General features: G+C 39.4%; 1 protein-coding gene across 3 annotated transcripts in view; it reads left to right on the top strand.

The window, feature by feature from the left end:
• Positions 1 to 15,478, top strand: part of LOC120020290 (EF-hand calcium-binding domain-containing protein 14-like) — a 32,837-nt gene that overhangs the window by 1,857 nt on the left and 15,502 nt on the right. The window contains exons 2-9 of one of the 3 annotated variants that reach the window (XM_038963849.1): positions 6,278 to 6,423; positions 6,663 to 6,808; positions 6,998 to 7,096; positions 8,975 to 9,085; positions 9,605 to 9,694; positions 10,004 to 10,168; positions 13,518 to 13,644; positions 13,756 to 13,878. In XM_038963849.1, coding sequence (XP_038819777.1) covers positions 6,278 to 6,423; positions 6,663 to 6,808; positions 6,998 to 7,096; positions 8,975 to 9,085; positions 9,605 to 9,694; positions 10,004 to 10,168; positions 13,518 to 13,644; positions 13,756 to 13,878 — 1,007 coding nt within the window. Of the gene's footprint in view, positions 1 to 6,274; positions 6,424 to 6,662; positions 6,809 to 6,997; positions 7,097 to 8,974; positions 9,086 to 9,604; positions 9,695 to 10,003; positions 10,169 to 13,517; positions 13,645 to 13,755; positions 13,879 to 15,478 lie in introns of all 3 variants that reach the window. The other 2 variants (XM_038963848.1, XM_038963850.1) reach the window with 2 other exon arrangements.

The following is a 15,478-nucleotide window of genomic DNA, read 5'->3' as shown; positions in this document are numbered from 1 at the left end:
ACCAGTATTTCTATTTGCACATCATCATCTGCTCATTTATCACTCCAGTGTTAATCTGCTAAATTGTAATTCTTCGCTACTATGGCCTATTTATTGCCTTATCTCCTCATGCCTTTTGCACATACTGTATATAGACTTTCTTTTTTTCTACTGTGTCATTGATTTGTTTATTGTGTTATTGGCTTTTTTATTGTTTATTCCATGTGTAACTCTGTGTTGTTGTCTGTGTCACACTGCTTTGCTTTATTTTGGCCAGGTCGCAGTTGTAAATGAGAACTTGTATATAAACTATAACTTGCATATAAACTAGCCTACCTGGTTAAATAAAGGTTAAATTAAAAAAAAATGTAAATTTAGAATTAGTTAACTGATTTGCATAGTTAAATAAAGGTTAAATTAAAAAAGAGCTCTTTGTCTACACCTACTCAGCATCGTTCACACTAGAGGTCGACCAATTAATTGGCATGGCCTATTAATTAGGGCCGATTTCAAGTTTTCATAACAATCGGTAATTGGCCTTTTTGGATGCCGATTATGGCCGATTACATTGCAATCCACGAGGAGACTGCGTGGCAGGCTGACCACCTGTTACGAGTGCAGCATCAAAAGGATCTTGTGGCTGCAAGGAGCCAAGGTAAGTTGCTAGCTAGCATTAAACTTATCTTATAAAAAACAATCAATCTTCACATAATCACTAGTTAACAACACATGGTTGATGATATTACTAGGTTAACTAGCTTGTTCTGCATTGCATATAGTCAATGCGGTGCCTGTTAATTTATCATTGAATCACAGCCTACTTCAACTTGATGAGTTAACAAAAGCGCATTCACGAAAAAAAGCACATAAGTTGCACAAATGTACCTAACCATAAACGTCAATGCATATGTAGATAAAATAAATTCATGTTAGCAGGCAGTATTAACTAGGGAAATTGTGTCACTTCTCTTGCGTTCAGTGCAAGTAGAGTCAGGGTATATGCAGCAGTTTGGGCCGCCTGGCTCGTGAACTGTTGAAAGGCCATTTATTCCTAACAAAGACCATAATTAATTTGCCAGAATTGTACATAATTATGACATAACATTGAAGGTTGTGCAATGTAACAGTAATATTTAAACTTAGGGTTGCCACCCGTTCGGTAAATTACGGAACGGTTCTGTATTTCACTGAAAGAATAAACGTTTTGTTTCTGTGTTTATTATATTATAATTAAGTAAATTATTTGTTATTTGATAGAGCAGTCTGACTGAGCGGTGGTAGGCAGCAGCAGGCTCGTAAGCATTCATTCAAACAGCAGCTCTTAGCAATGCTGGGATGCACAGCGCTGTTTATGGCTTCAGCCTAATCTTGGGAGTTGATAGGCTTGGCAATACTAAAGCTCCTATAAGAACATCCAATAGTCAAAGGTATATGAAATACAAATGGTATAGAGAGAAATAGTCCTATAATTCCTAGAACTACAACCTAAACTTCTTAACTGGGAATATTGAAGACTCATGTTAAAAGGAACCACCAGCTTTCATATGTTCTCATGTTCTGAGCAAGGAACTTAAACGTTAGCTTTTTTGCATGGCACATTGCACTTTTACTTTCCAACACTGTGTTTTTGCATTATTTAAACCAAATTGAACATGTTTCATTATTTATGAGACTAAATTGATTTTATTTCTGTATTATATTAAGTTAAAATAAGTGTTCATTGTTCATTCAGTATTGTTGTAATTGTCATTTATTACATATATATATATATAAAAAATAGTCCGGTTAATTGGTATCGGCTTTTTTTGGCCCTCCAATAATCAGTATCGGTATCGGCGTTGAAAAATCATAATCGGTCGACTTCTAGTTCACACCCTGTAAAGCCTTAGCCCCACCCATCTCTTTAAGGATTCACATGTGAGGCCATGTGCTAAATAGAGTGAGTAAGGTAGTGTAATAAACAACCAAAGATTTCAAGACTAAAAGTGGTGAAAGTAGTATCCTACAATGAGGAAAAACTCCAGGTAAAAATACACCTATATCCTAATCCACATATGTCAGAGTCAAGGCCCGCGGGCCACATCCGGCCCGCGAGAAGGTTTTTTACGGCCCCTGGGATGATCTTGATTTATTATTAGAACCGGCCCGCAGACCGCAGCAAGCCGGCAGCCCGCAGATCTTTTACACGCACCAATACTACATTTCCCACAATGCAACGGTGACGCACCGAGCAGTAGGCTGCTTCATTTCAATATTTATTGGCACAGCAGTCGTCAGCATCACAGTAAAATTAACTTTCAGATACCCATCAAAAATGGCAAAACGGAAGGTGGACACTGAGAACCGGGGGTTTCAAACAAGGTGGGAGTCGGAGTATATGTTCACGGAGGTAGCTGGAAAACCTGTGTGTCTTCTGTGTGGAGAAAGTGTGGCGGTACTGAAAGAGTATAATCTGAGACGACATTATGAAACGAAACACGCGGACAAAAACAAGAATATGGACATGGAACAAAGGCTACAAAAGGCTAGATTTTTGCACTTTATTTTATTGTATTTCAATCCAATTATATTTTAAAAATATTTCAGTTGAGTGGATGATAGAAAATTGCTATTATTGTTTTTTTCTTTGAAGTAAATTTAGCCCACTTTTGCTAAAATAGAAAATATAGGCTACTGATGGTGCCTTGAATACCGGTTTCTTTCATTTAATGTTCATGTTATGGGGATTTTTATATAAAGGAAATTTGTCTTTTGTGTCTGTTGAAAATTAAAGATTACTGACAGAGCCATAAGAAAATATTGCTTTATTTATCTGATCATATTGGAATATATTTGTTAGGTTTTCAGTAGGTTCAATTAGGTTCACTAGACTATATGCGTCATTTAAAAATTTTTCAATGAACATTCGAACAGTCCGGCCCTCGGCTTGTAGCTAAATTTTTTATTTGGCCCTCCGTCCATTTGACTTTGACACCCCTGTCCTAATCTGACTTTGGTGCAGGTCATGTTGTTCTTCACAAGTGTATTTGTCACATTCATAGGATACAGAGGTGGAAACAGTACAGTGAAATGGTTATTTGCGTAGTAGCAATATCAAAAATAGAAATATTGTATCATTATTAGATGATGCTTACCCAGACACTAGGGGTGTGCCGAGTAGTCAGACAAAACTAGTATCGTAACGGATGTGGACAATTTTCTGGATACGATTATGATCCAAGTATATATATTTTTTATTATCTATGATAAAAAAAATAAAAAAATAAAAATGTGGGTGCCAGCAAGCATGTTTCTCGTGTCAGTCAGACTTTCTAAACCAAACTGTGTCTGAGTCAGTCATGTGCGTGGTCAAAACTCAACTGTCTAGTTTGCTTGTCTTTAAAGAGAAGGGCGGGCTGTACATTGATCCTGCTGCTCTGATTGGATAGAGTGAAGTTGTATTTGTCCTGTCCCACTCGCTTCATAATTTCACTGATCACTTTTCCTTGCATGTTTTCAGTCTGATCAATTAGATTGCTGCATCCTGCTACTATGATAAATCACATGGCGAGGACGTTTGATATCAAGCTGTCAATATGCATAATATCTAACAAGTGTGGCAAGGGTAGGGAAGAAAGATGAAGCTAATGTACATTCTGACTTTAGTTGGTTAGCTAAGTTCAATGTTAGCTAGCTAGCTAACATTAGGCAATGACTAGAAATGCAAATAGCTTACTGAGATACAAATAGTATTACTACACAGATCATACACTTAACGTTAGCTAGCGAGCCAGCAAGGTCTAAAACTACGCTCTAACTTGCAATGAAAACAACTTTCTGACAAAATTAGAAACATATAATATATGAAATGTAGCTAGACTCTTACCCGTATACATGGATGAACGCTCCACGGCAGCGTGTCTTTCCGTTTGGTTTGTAGCTAGCTACAGCTTGTTTGGCCCGTTGTGTCAAGTCACTCCGGTTCACACTGACCGTGTGCAAAAAGTAGTCCATCACAACGTTTTCCCACTGATCTTTGTCGATAGCGCCTGCTAAATTCTGGGCAGTTGATCCATAGCAACACTTTTGCAGTTCTCCATGGCTAATGTTATATCTTTCAAAAAGGCAACATTAGCAAGGATTATCTACACATGCTGAGCAGCTCATGTTATAGACAGAAGCATTCTACGTGGCAGACCAATCCAAACTCATCTCTCGGCATGTCCAAGCTCAACCATTATCTCAGCCAATCATGGCTAGCGGGAAGGTTCCTGACTTTTTCTGTGGCTAAACCAACTAGGCTCGTAATTCTAATGTTTTATTCGTATTACCAGATGGCATACAAGTTTGTTATTAAGGCAGATGAAAGTTAACATGTTCCAGAAGGCATTTTTGCCCAAAAAAACACATACGCCTAGCTTCTTGAAACGGGTCACACATGTCTATCAATGATACATGTAGCCCTCCTTGATCATGACTCTTAGTTCCATTTACATTACACAAGTCATTGGACGAAGGCTTCTTCTGTATGTGGAGGTTTTGTTAAGAGCCCTGACGCTCGGCCTGAACATTAACACGCATCGCTTGCGGACCTTATTTTTCATATCAGTGAGAAATAATAAAATAAAATAAATGTTTAAAAAGGCTAAATTGATATATACATTTTTATAGGGTTAAGGTTCCCACACGGTCATATTTCCATGTTACAGCGCTTGTTTACGGAAAACAGACAGAGGGCAGAGTGGACTATGCTGTAGTTTTCTTTTGCCGGATGTCTAGCCAGCATTTTCCTTACTTGACGCTCATGTGCTTCAAGCTAGCTACAGTAGTTGGAGTCTGTCTGTGTACTTCGGATAGTACCACCGCACGATAAAGCAACACACGAGTTGTCAATGGAGCAGTCTGCAAAGTTAGGGATGCCTCACTAGGCTGCGGTGGGTTCAGTGTACCGCAAGCGTTCAATACTTTCAAGTTGTGAGTTGCATTACCATGCAGTGGTACAAACGGAAGTTCGTAAACGTTCCAATGGGGTGGCACCATACAGAGGCCAAATGATGATGACTATTGTGTAGGTAGAGATGAAAAAATACCAGCTGAACGACTGGAAATTTGTCTCAGTTAAGAATGACGCTAGGACAATTCGTTATTACTACACTTGGTTAGTGAGCACTGTTGGCTAGTTTTCACGAAACCAGCCAAAAGAATGGCGTGCAAAATGAATACGTAATTTAGCAAGCTAGTGATTTGAAGTCAGTAATCTATATGGGAACAACCAGTTCAATTTATTGATGTTGCTAGAGATGGGTGACTGAAGAATAGAAACAAACTAGATTAATTGTTGTAATGTGCCCTTGTGCACACCTCGACAACAACTGTGATTATTATTATTATTATTATATGACCCTGCTGGTCATATAGGAACATTTGAACATCTTGGCCATCTTCTGTTATAATCTCCACCCGGCACAGCCAGAAGAGGACTGGCCACCCCTCATAGCCTGGTTCCTCTCTAGGTTTCTTCCTAGGTTCTGGCCTTTCTAGGGAGTTTTTTCTAGCCACCGTGCTTCTACACCTGCATTGCTTGCTGTTTGGGGTTTTAGGCTGGGTTTCTGTACAGCGCTTTGTGACATCAGCTGATGTAAGAAGGGCTTTATTAATAGATTTGATTGACCAGTCTGATGGTAGCCCTGCAGTATATGAAACCAGTAGCTTGATGGGAGAATAACTTTAATCTGTTCTAATTATTAGCTTTGGTCGAACAGGGCGAAAATGATATACTCCGTGCAGCAAACCGTTCTGCAGCTCTGCGAAGCACGTGCTTTAGGTACAGGAAAAAGCGGGCTAGACATCCGGCAAAAACAACATAGGGCAAAACGCATGCGCATCTGGTAGACATGGCATAGTGCGGCACCCCCAATATAGCGTTGACAGACTGCTCCATTGACAATGGAGGCATATACTTTGCTAAGGAGCTATCTGTGTCTCCGAATGGAAGACGGACGCCACAAGCATGTTGTCACTGTGTTAAAACAGTGTGTACAGTAAATGTGTACTTTGCATTTGTCAAATAATTTTGATGTGATATGAAAGTAGAGGGATTTATGTTTCTAGAACCGTATCGGAATTGAGAATCCATTCACGTTTAGATGGAGTTTTTGGCTGTTTTGGCTGATGGAGCCAATTCACCTCTGAACAGAATGTGTAAGGTCCTTGGACTATAAGGAGTAACGTTAGGCTCCTTTAGTCCATTATTTGGCTATGATGCATAAAGCTTGTGAATGTAAAATATTAATAAAAACTTTCTCATTCATCATAGAAGAAGTTACGTGAAGTGCTGCAATGTCTGCTATCCCTTGTTCCTGTTTATCATACTGGCTGCCTGTGTTACGGCTTGTGCTGGACTGATATGGATGCAGATTGCCCTGAAAGAAGATCTAGACTCCCTCAAAGAAAAGCTGCATACAAGTAAGCCATCAGACAAACACTGCAACCTGTCATTTGTCCCATGTCAATCTTTAGAAAAGGCCTTCAGGTTCAAGCATGTATTCAGCCACAGTAGTACACACTATCCCACTTTACTTCACAATAAATAGTAGGCTAACCTTTGCACATCCATTGCTTATGGCTGAGTTTTACAATCATACAGCCCAGTGACTACAGTTTTAGTACATTGTATGTTTTTTTAATGCATATTTTCTCTACAGTGGAATCCAGCCAGAAGGTGTCATCACATGAAATACCAAAACTAAGTGAAGAGCTGAAGACAAAGCAGAGAAAGCTGGAGGATATTGAAAGTGGAGACAAGGGTCTGAACAAACTGTGGTCCAACCTTACAGAGATTAACAGAAAGGTAAAGTGTTAAAGGGAAAGTGATGTTATCTGTAGAACTATCTTGTTTTGTCATCTGTCACCCCCATTGTTGTGAAACCTCTCACACCAAAGCAGGTTAAATCAAGGTTTGGATTGTAGAGTGAAAGGGAAGTCTGTTTGCCACGTGTAATTGAATGTTCTGTGTTCTGGAATGCTTCTCTCTCATTAGATCAGTTTTCTGGACACTGCGGTGAACCATCTAAAGGCCAACATCAAATCAGCCTCAGACTTAATCAACCTTCCAACTACAGTTGAAGAGCTCCAAAAGGTATATCTAAACTTGATCACTTCTGTGAAATATACAGAATGTAAGCATTTGAAGCATAATTGAGACGCAAAAGAGAGACAAGTAAGGGTTCTCATATGTACAGTTGAAGTCGGAAGTTTACAAACATTTAGGTTGGAGTCATTAAAACTAGTTTTTCAACCACTCCACAAATTTCTTGTTAACAAACTATAGTTTTGGCAAGTTGGTTAGGACATCTACTTTGTGCATGACACAAGTAATTTTTCCAACAATTGTTTGCAAACAGATTATTTCACTTATCATTCACCGTATCACAATTCCAGTGGGTCAGAACTTTACATACACTAAGTTGACTGTGCCTTTAAACAGCTTGGAAAATTCCAGAAAATGATGTCATGGCTTTAGAAGCTTCTTTAAGGCTAATTGACATCATTTGAGTCAATTGGAAGTGTACCTGTGGATGTATTTCAAGGCCTACCTTCAAACAGTGCCTTTTTGCTTGACATCATGGGAAAATGAAAAGAAATCAGCCAAGACCTCAGAATTTTTTTTTTTAACTCCACAAGTCTGGTTCATCCTTGGGAGCAATTTCCAAATGCCTGAAGGTACCATGTTCATTTGTACAAACAATAGTACGCAAGTATAAACCACATGGGACCACACAGCCGTCATACCGCTCAGGAAGGAGATACATTCTGTCTCTTAGAGGGGAACGTACTTTGGTGTGAACTGCAAATCAATCCCAGAACAACAGCAAAGGACCTTGTGAAGATTCTGGAGGAAACGGGTACAAAAGTATCTATAACAACAGTAAAACGAGTCCTATATCAACATAACCTGAAAGGCCGCTCAGCAAGGAAGAAGCCACTGCTCTAAAACCGCCATAAAAAAGCCAGACTACGGTTTGCAACTGCACATGGGGACAAAGATTGTACTTTTTGGAGAAATGTCCTCTGGTCTGATGAAACAAAAATAGAACTGTTTGGCCATAATGACCATCGTTATGCTTGGAGGAAAAAGGGAGAGGCTTGCAAGCCGAAGAACACCATCCCAACCGTGAAGCACGGGGGTGGCGGCATCAGGTTGTGGGGGTGCTTTGCTGCAGGAGGGACTGGTGGACATCACAAAATAGATGGCATCATGAGAGAGGAAAATTATGTGGAAATATTGAAGCAACATCTCAAGACATCAGTCAGGAAGTTAAAGCTTGGTCGCAAATGGGTCTTCCAAATGGACAATGACCCCAAGCATACTTCCAAAGTTGTGGCAAAATGGCTTAAGAACAACAAAGTCAAGGTATTGGAGTGGCCATCACAAAGCCCTGACCTCAATCCTATAGAAAATTTGTGAGCAGAACTGAAAAAGCGTGTGGGAGCAAGGAGGCTTACAAACCGGACTCAGTTACACCATCTCTGTCAGGAGGAATGGGCCAAAATTCACCCAACTTTGTGGGAAGCTTGTGGAAGGCTACCTGAAATGTTTGACCCAAGTTAAACAATTTAAAGGCAATGCTACCAAATACTAATTGAGTGTATGTAAACTTCTGACCCACTGGGAATGTGATGAAAGAAATAAATGCTGAAATAAATCATTCTCTCTACTATTACTCTGACATTTCACATTCTTAAAATAAAGTGGTGATCCTAACTGACCCAAGACAGGGACTTTTTACTAGGATTAAATGTCAGGAATTGTGAAAAACTGAGTTTAAATGTATTTGGCTAAGGTGTATGTAAACTTCCGACTTCAACTGTATATTCAGAAGTATTTGCCATGTTTGTTTGCAATTATTGCCATCAATATTGCCCGGTATTCACCCACGGTCTATTGGGTTGTCATATTGCCATTAAAAAAAGTTTATGCATCTGGGAAGTAAGGCTTAAATGTTTTCATTTGCAGAGTGTGGCTACAATCGGCAGCACTTTAACCAGTGTGCAGCATGATGTCAAGACAATGCAGACGGCCCTTGAGGACCAGAAGAAAGAAACAGACGACCTAAAGAAGACCATGGTAAAGAACATAAAAATACTAGCTTCCTTTACACACTACTCTTTTCAGCTTGAACCTACGCCTGCTTTTAGTTCGTCTGAGCCAGTTAGCGGTACCAGTGTCCAAATGCATGAGCTGCAGAATGAACTAGATGACAGATTATACAACATCTAGACCAGTAGAAAGTAGTAACTGAGGTCAGTACACTAATCTATCATTGAACTAGCTACAGTTTTTAGTTGTTTTTGTTATAGCTGCCAGAACTAGCAACTCTCCCCACTGATTTGTTGTGCACCTTTTGAATGTCGTAGCAGATTATAGGTGAAATTAACATGGGGCCCTATGTTCAATGTGTAACATGGATGGGATTATCTTTGTGTGCGTGCGTCATCCACATTACATGAAACAATCTAACAGTATCCGCACAAGTGCTGATCCCTTTTTTGGCATATAAAACAGGCCAGCCTGCAAAGTGAATCTGGGTCAGTTTCTGTCAGATCAACTAAAGACTTGCTATTTTATTCTCTGTGGGCAAAATAGGATGCCGAGGCAAAAGAATCAAATGTGAAATCGACAGCCTCAGTTGAAAAAGAAACAAGCAACCGCTCATCAACATTAGCTCAAAATCAGGTACTGGTACACTACTCTTACTGTTGGTCAATTCCATTCTCATACCCTTTCAAAACATTCCATTTATGAAGGGTAGAATACTGGATATTCTTCTCATGGATTCATTTTCTCACACAAAAGTACTTTGTTGGGTTAAAATAGAGCGTGGTTCATTTAATATGATTTTATTTTTCTTACATATTTATCTAATCAAACTGGACTGATGGTAGTGCTGTTCAGTTCCTTAATCAAACATTCATTTTTAACACATGTCCATCAATCAGATTAAGAAATAATATCTATTTGCTTGTTTGTGTTGTATTCTTACAGGATGTAACGCACCTGAGAGAGGTTGTGAGCGAGGTTAACAAGACCCAAGGGCTGTACCACTCCTGGACTGGTGACCAGATCCAGAATCTCCAAACCGCTGTGTCCAACCTCACTCAGAGGGTGTCTTCCATGGAGCAGGGCTCTCCCCAGACAACACCACACAGTGTGAGTAATGACATGGATGGTGTAATGGGAATATTTATGATGAATAAATATTCAGTAATTTAAGACTTCAAAATGTATTCAACGTTAAAAGTATTTATATGAATAACTCAAAAGTACCCTTTTTGGTTGATCTTATTTTTTTAGAAGTGTCGTTTGGAACATTATAGTACTCTCTCAACGTGTCACATTTCCAGAGTGGGTGCTCTGCTACTTTTGAAGATGTGATCCATTTTATACATTTATACGAGTTTATTTCTACAGCGCTATATCCACCAATTTTTCACCTTTTGTTGTTTTCACCAGAAATTATTGCTTATGGGTACCTTTATTTATGTGTAAAATATGACTGTTTTCAGATATTTAATTCATAGATTGTGTGTTATAATGTTCTTTTTTGCAAAACGCTATATATCCATTGTTTAGCTGGAATGGAATATTTGTATATTTGACTGTGATATTTAGTTGTCTCAGCTAGTTATCTTAAGATGAATGCACAAACTAAGTCCCTCTGGATAAGAGCATCTGTTAAATGATTAAAATGTCCTCCTACTGTAATTGATGATGATAATAATAATAATACAACATTTACAATAATATTGATGTCAAATGTATCATTTGTACAGAGCTTTATTAAAAATGTAGTTATGCGTTACATTTGACTGTGTAAAACCTAGCAGTACTACTTATTTCTCTGAAAGTGAGGTGGCTATATATAGCATTTTGCTTCTTTTTTTTGTCCCAAATGAAACCATCAATGATAGATTTCAAACAAATACACAACCCCATGCCATGATTAGATAGTGAAAAAACACCAATCTCTTTAATTTCTTTAAACAATAAACATTTCTGAACATGGATATATTGCATTTTGGAAAGAAACTACATTATAGTTTTGTATATTTATAGGTCATCAACAAATCACCAGTAGAAGGAGTTCTCTTTGAATCCATTTTCCCATTCACTGTGGTGGTGCTCATAAAATGTATAATGACTTCAGAAGTACTGTAACAGAGTACCCACTCTGATAATTTGATGTACTTGTAGAGTATTGTTTAAAGTACATGTCTAAAAATTTACAAAATCATAAAGGGTACTTTTGAGATATTCATACACGTTTTTACTAATGTAAAATACATTTCTGTGAAAAATTGTATTTCAGGATCTAGACATGCTCCAGATTTTAGAGCACACCTATAAGGAGTATAATGACACCACGATGTCTGTATCATGTATGGTTCACGGATCATAAGTTCTTACAGAAGGCATGTATAGGTCTAAAAGGGGCCTAAAATGGCCACTTTCATCATGATTTTCTCATATGGTTTGTGATACAAATGTAAAAAGCATATCAAATAGCCTTCCTCCCAATGTGAGACTTGCCACAACAATCTGAGAGGCCGAAAATATTTTTGGGCCTTCCTGTCGTGGAATCGCCCCATATCGTTTGTAGCTGCTGGCAAAGTCATTGTCTTTTGTTTTGACTTTGTACATGGTTCAAGCTTCTCCGGCTGAGGTTTAGAGGACATTTCACTTTCTGATTAGAATGTAAAAGGCCCGTCTCCAAGAGGCCCGTTAGACATTTTTTCTGGTTCTGTTCTGGAGGTGCCTCTGTTGCAACTTGGAATAAACCGGATTTATTTCTGATTGAGTTTATCAATGATTGCTCTCCTTTTGGTTCACCTTGAAAGTCCTGTTACAGATGGTTCAGATTATATAGTCCTGTTATGGCACACAGACCGATAAGATACAGATTCAGAATGAGCTTTAGAAAGAGCTGCTTGCCACTCAGTGGCTTTTTGCCCAGATAAGAAGTACTGTTCTTACTGCACTGGAGTTGAGATGCATTTCAAATTGGGGCGTTCATGATTTATAGTTGTGCTCGCATGTATCACAATACCATCAATTATGCTATGATCACTTAAATGTACAAAAAAAATCTACTGTGCATTCGGAAAGTATTCAGACCCCTTGACTTTTTCCACATTTTGTTACGTTTCAGCCTTATTCTAAAATTGATTCAATTGTTTTTTCCCCTTCATCAATCTACACACAATACCCCATTATGACAAAGCAAAAAGTTTTGTCTTGTTTGTTTTTTTTTACAACAAAAAAAAGTATTCAGACCCTTTACTCAGTACTTTGTTGAAGCATCTTGGCAGCGATTACAGCCTCGAGTCTTCTTGGGTATGACGCTACAAGCTTGGCACACCTGTATTTGGGGAGTTTCTTTCATTCTTCTCTGCAGATCCTCTCAAGCTCTGTCAAATTGGATTGGGAGCGTCGCTGCACAGTTATTTTCAGGTCTCTCCAGAGATGTTCGATCAGGTTCATGTCCGGGCTATGGCTAGGCCTCTCAAGGACATTCAGAGACTTGTCCCGAAGCCACTCCTGCATTGTTTTGGCTGTGTGCTTAGGGTCGTCCCGTTGGAAGTTGAACCTTCACCCCAGTCTGAGCTCCTGAGCGCTTCCTCAAGGATCTCTCTGTACTTTGCTCCGCTCATCTTTCCCTCTATCCTGACTAGTCTCCCAGTCCCTGCCGCTGAAAAACATCCCCACAACATGATACTGCCACCACCATGGCTCACCGTAGGGATGATGCCAGGTTTCCTCCAGATGTGACGCTTGGCATTCCGGCCAAAGAGTTTTTAATATTGGCTCTGCATTTCACTGTCAACTCTGGGACCTTATCTAGACAGATGTGTGCCTTTCCAAATCATATCCAATCAATTGAATTTACCACAGGTGGACTCCAATCAAGTTTTAGAAACATCTCAAGGATGATCAATGGAAACAGGATGCACCTGAGCTCAATTTCGAGTCTCATAGGGAAGGGTCTGAATACTTATGTAAATAAGGTATTTCAGTTTTTTACTTAATAAATTTGCAAACATTTCTAATAACATGTTATATTAAATATAAACATTTAACAAAATAAAAATATAATGTCAACACACCATGTTGCAACAGGTTCAAACATCTTACAATTGTACACAAATGCAGTCAAACAAATAATTTGCAACTATAAAAACAGTATAATAATACGTGGACCTAAGCAAAAAACACACAATAGTTGATATGCATATGTATTATATACACATGAATATCCTTCACAAGATGAAGTACTCTGAACTGTACAGTATCTGCAATGGGAGATTATGGGGTCATTATGCCATTATGGGGTATTGTGTGTCATTATGAGGTATTGTGTGTAGATTGATGAGGAAGAAACATTTATTTAATCCATTTTAGAGTACGGCTGTAACGTAACAAAATGTGGAAAAGGGAAAGGGGATTGAATACTTTCCGAATGTACTGTGTATAAAACAAAATGTACATTTCAACCTCTAAGGACATTGTGGAGGTAGTTGTACCATTGGCTGTCAGTGGAGATGCAACAGAACCAGTAAAGGACCTGGTCACAGAGAGGGACACCAATGCAGATGGACTTAAAGCAGCAACTTCAGAAGCTACACATGGTATAAATAAGACAAGAAAGCTTAATTGTCTATTACATTTTCATTAAAAAAAATTAAGTACAGTGATGTACAATGTTACCTTTGGATGACTTTGGCCTGTTCTTTCTCCAGAAAAATCCACAGGTTCAAAGCCAACGAGACGTCCATGGTTTTTGACTCCAAACCGCACCAAGAGAGAGTCTGGAACAGAAAGCCCAAAGACTGTGTCATTCCCTGGAGTCAGCTCTCTGAAAGGTATTGGATACATTTTTAGTTATGAAGTTTAATATCTGTGATAATACATCACAATCTTAGTCATACGCAGTGGTGGAAAAAGTACCCAATTGTCATAGTTGAGCAGGGGTGAATGTAAGTCGGTCTGGTATGGCATCCCGGCAAAATAAATAGTGGGTGTACTCCGTACCGGTAAAACATGAGCCTATCACAATTAATACAACATGCCCAATAAACTATAGGCTATTACACCCTTATTTAACATTAATGCATGTCAGCCGCATGGAAAGATTAGCGAATTAACCTGAAACCGTGTGGTATACCCTGTAAATTGAGTTGTGGTTCGAGGAGAACACTTACATTTTCAAATCAAATTTTATTTGTCACATACACATGGTTAGCAGATGTTAATGCGAGTGTAGCGAAATGCTTGTGCTTCTAGTTCCGACAATGCAGTAATAACCAACAAGTAATCTAACCTAACAATTCCACAACTACTACCTTATACACACAAGTGTAAAGGGATAAAGAATATGTACATAAAGATATATGAATGAGTGATGGTACAGAACGGCATAGGCAAGATGCAGTAGATGGTATAGAGTACAGTATATACATATGAGATGAGTAATGTAGGGTATGTAAACATAAAGTGGCATAGTTTAAAGTGGCTAGTGATACATGTATTACATAGAGATGGCAAGATGCAGTAGATGATATAGAGTACAGTATATACATATACATATGAGATGAGTAATGTAGGGTATGTAAACATTATATTAAGTGGCATTGTTTAAAGTGGCTAGTGGTACATTTTTACATAATTTCCATCAATTCCCATTATTAAAGTGGCTGGAGTTGAGTCAGTATGTTGGCAGCGGCCGCTAAATGTTAGTGGTGGCTGTTTAACAGTCTGATGGCCTTGAGATAGAAGCTGTTTTTCAGTCTCTCGGTCCCTGCTTTGATGCACCTGTACTGACCTCGCCTTCTGGATGATAGCGGGGTGAACAGGCAGTGATCTGGGTGGTTGTTGTCCTTGATGATCTTTATGGCCTTCCTGTGACATCGGGTGGTGTAGGTGTCCTGGAGGGCAGGTAGTTTGCCCCCGGTGATGCGTTGTGCAGACCTCACTACCCTCTGGAGAGCCTTACGGTTGTGGGCGGAGCAGTTGCCGTACCAGGCGGTGATACAGCCCGACAGGATGCTCTCGATTGTGCATCTGTAGAAGTTTGTGAGTGCTTTTGGTGACAAGCCGAATTTCTTCAGCCTCCTGAGGTTGAAGAGGCGCTGCTGCGCCTTCTTCACAACGCTGTCTGTGTGGGTGGACCAATTCAGTTTGTCCGTGATGTGTACACCGAGGAACTTAAAACTTTCCACCTTCTCCACTACTGACCCGTCGATGTGGATAGGGGGGTGCTCCCGCTGCTGTTTCCTGAAGTCCACAATCATCTCCTTTGTTTTGTTGACGTTGAGTGTGAGGTTATTTTCCTGACACCACACTCCGAGGGCCCTCACCTCCTCCCTGTAGGCCGTCTCGTCGTTGTTGGTAATCAAGCCTACCACTGTAGTGTCATCCGCAAACTTGATGATTGAGTTGGAGGCGTGCATGGCCACGCAGTCG

The sequence above is a fragment of the Salvelinus namaycush genome, chromosome 25 (assembly GCF_016432855.1).
Source record: "Salvelinus namaycush isolate Seneca chromosome 25, SaNama_1.0, whole genome shotgun sequence".
In the NCBI taxonomy this organism is placed as follows: domain Eukaryota; kingdom Metazoa; phylum Chordata; class Actinopteri; order Salmoniformes; family Salmonidae; genus Salvelinus; species Salvelinus namaycush.
This window is presented reverse-complemented; position numbering and strand designations above follow the sequence as displayed.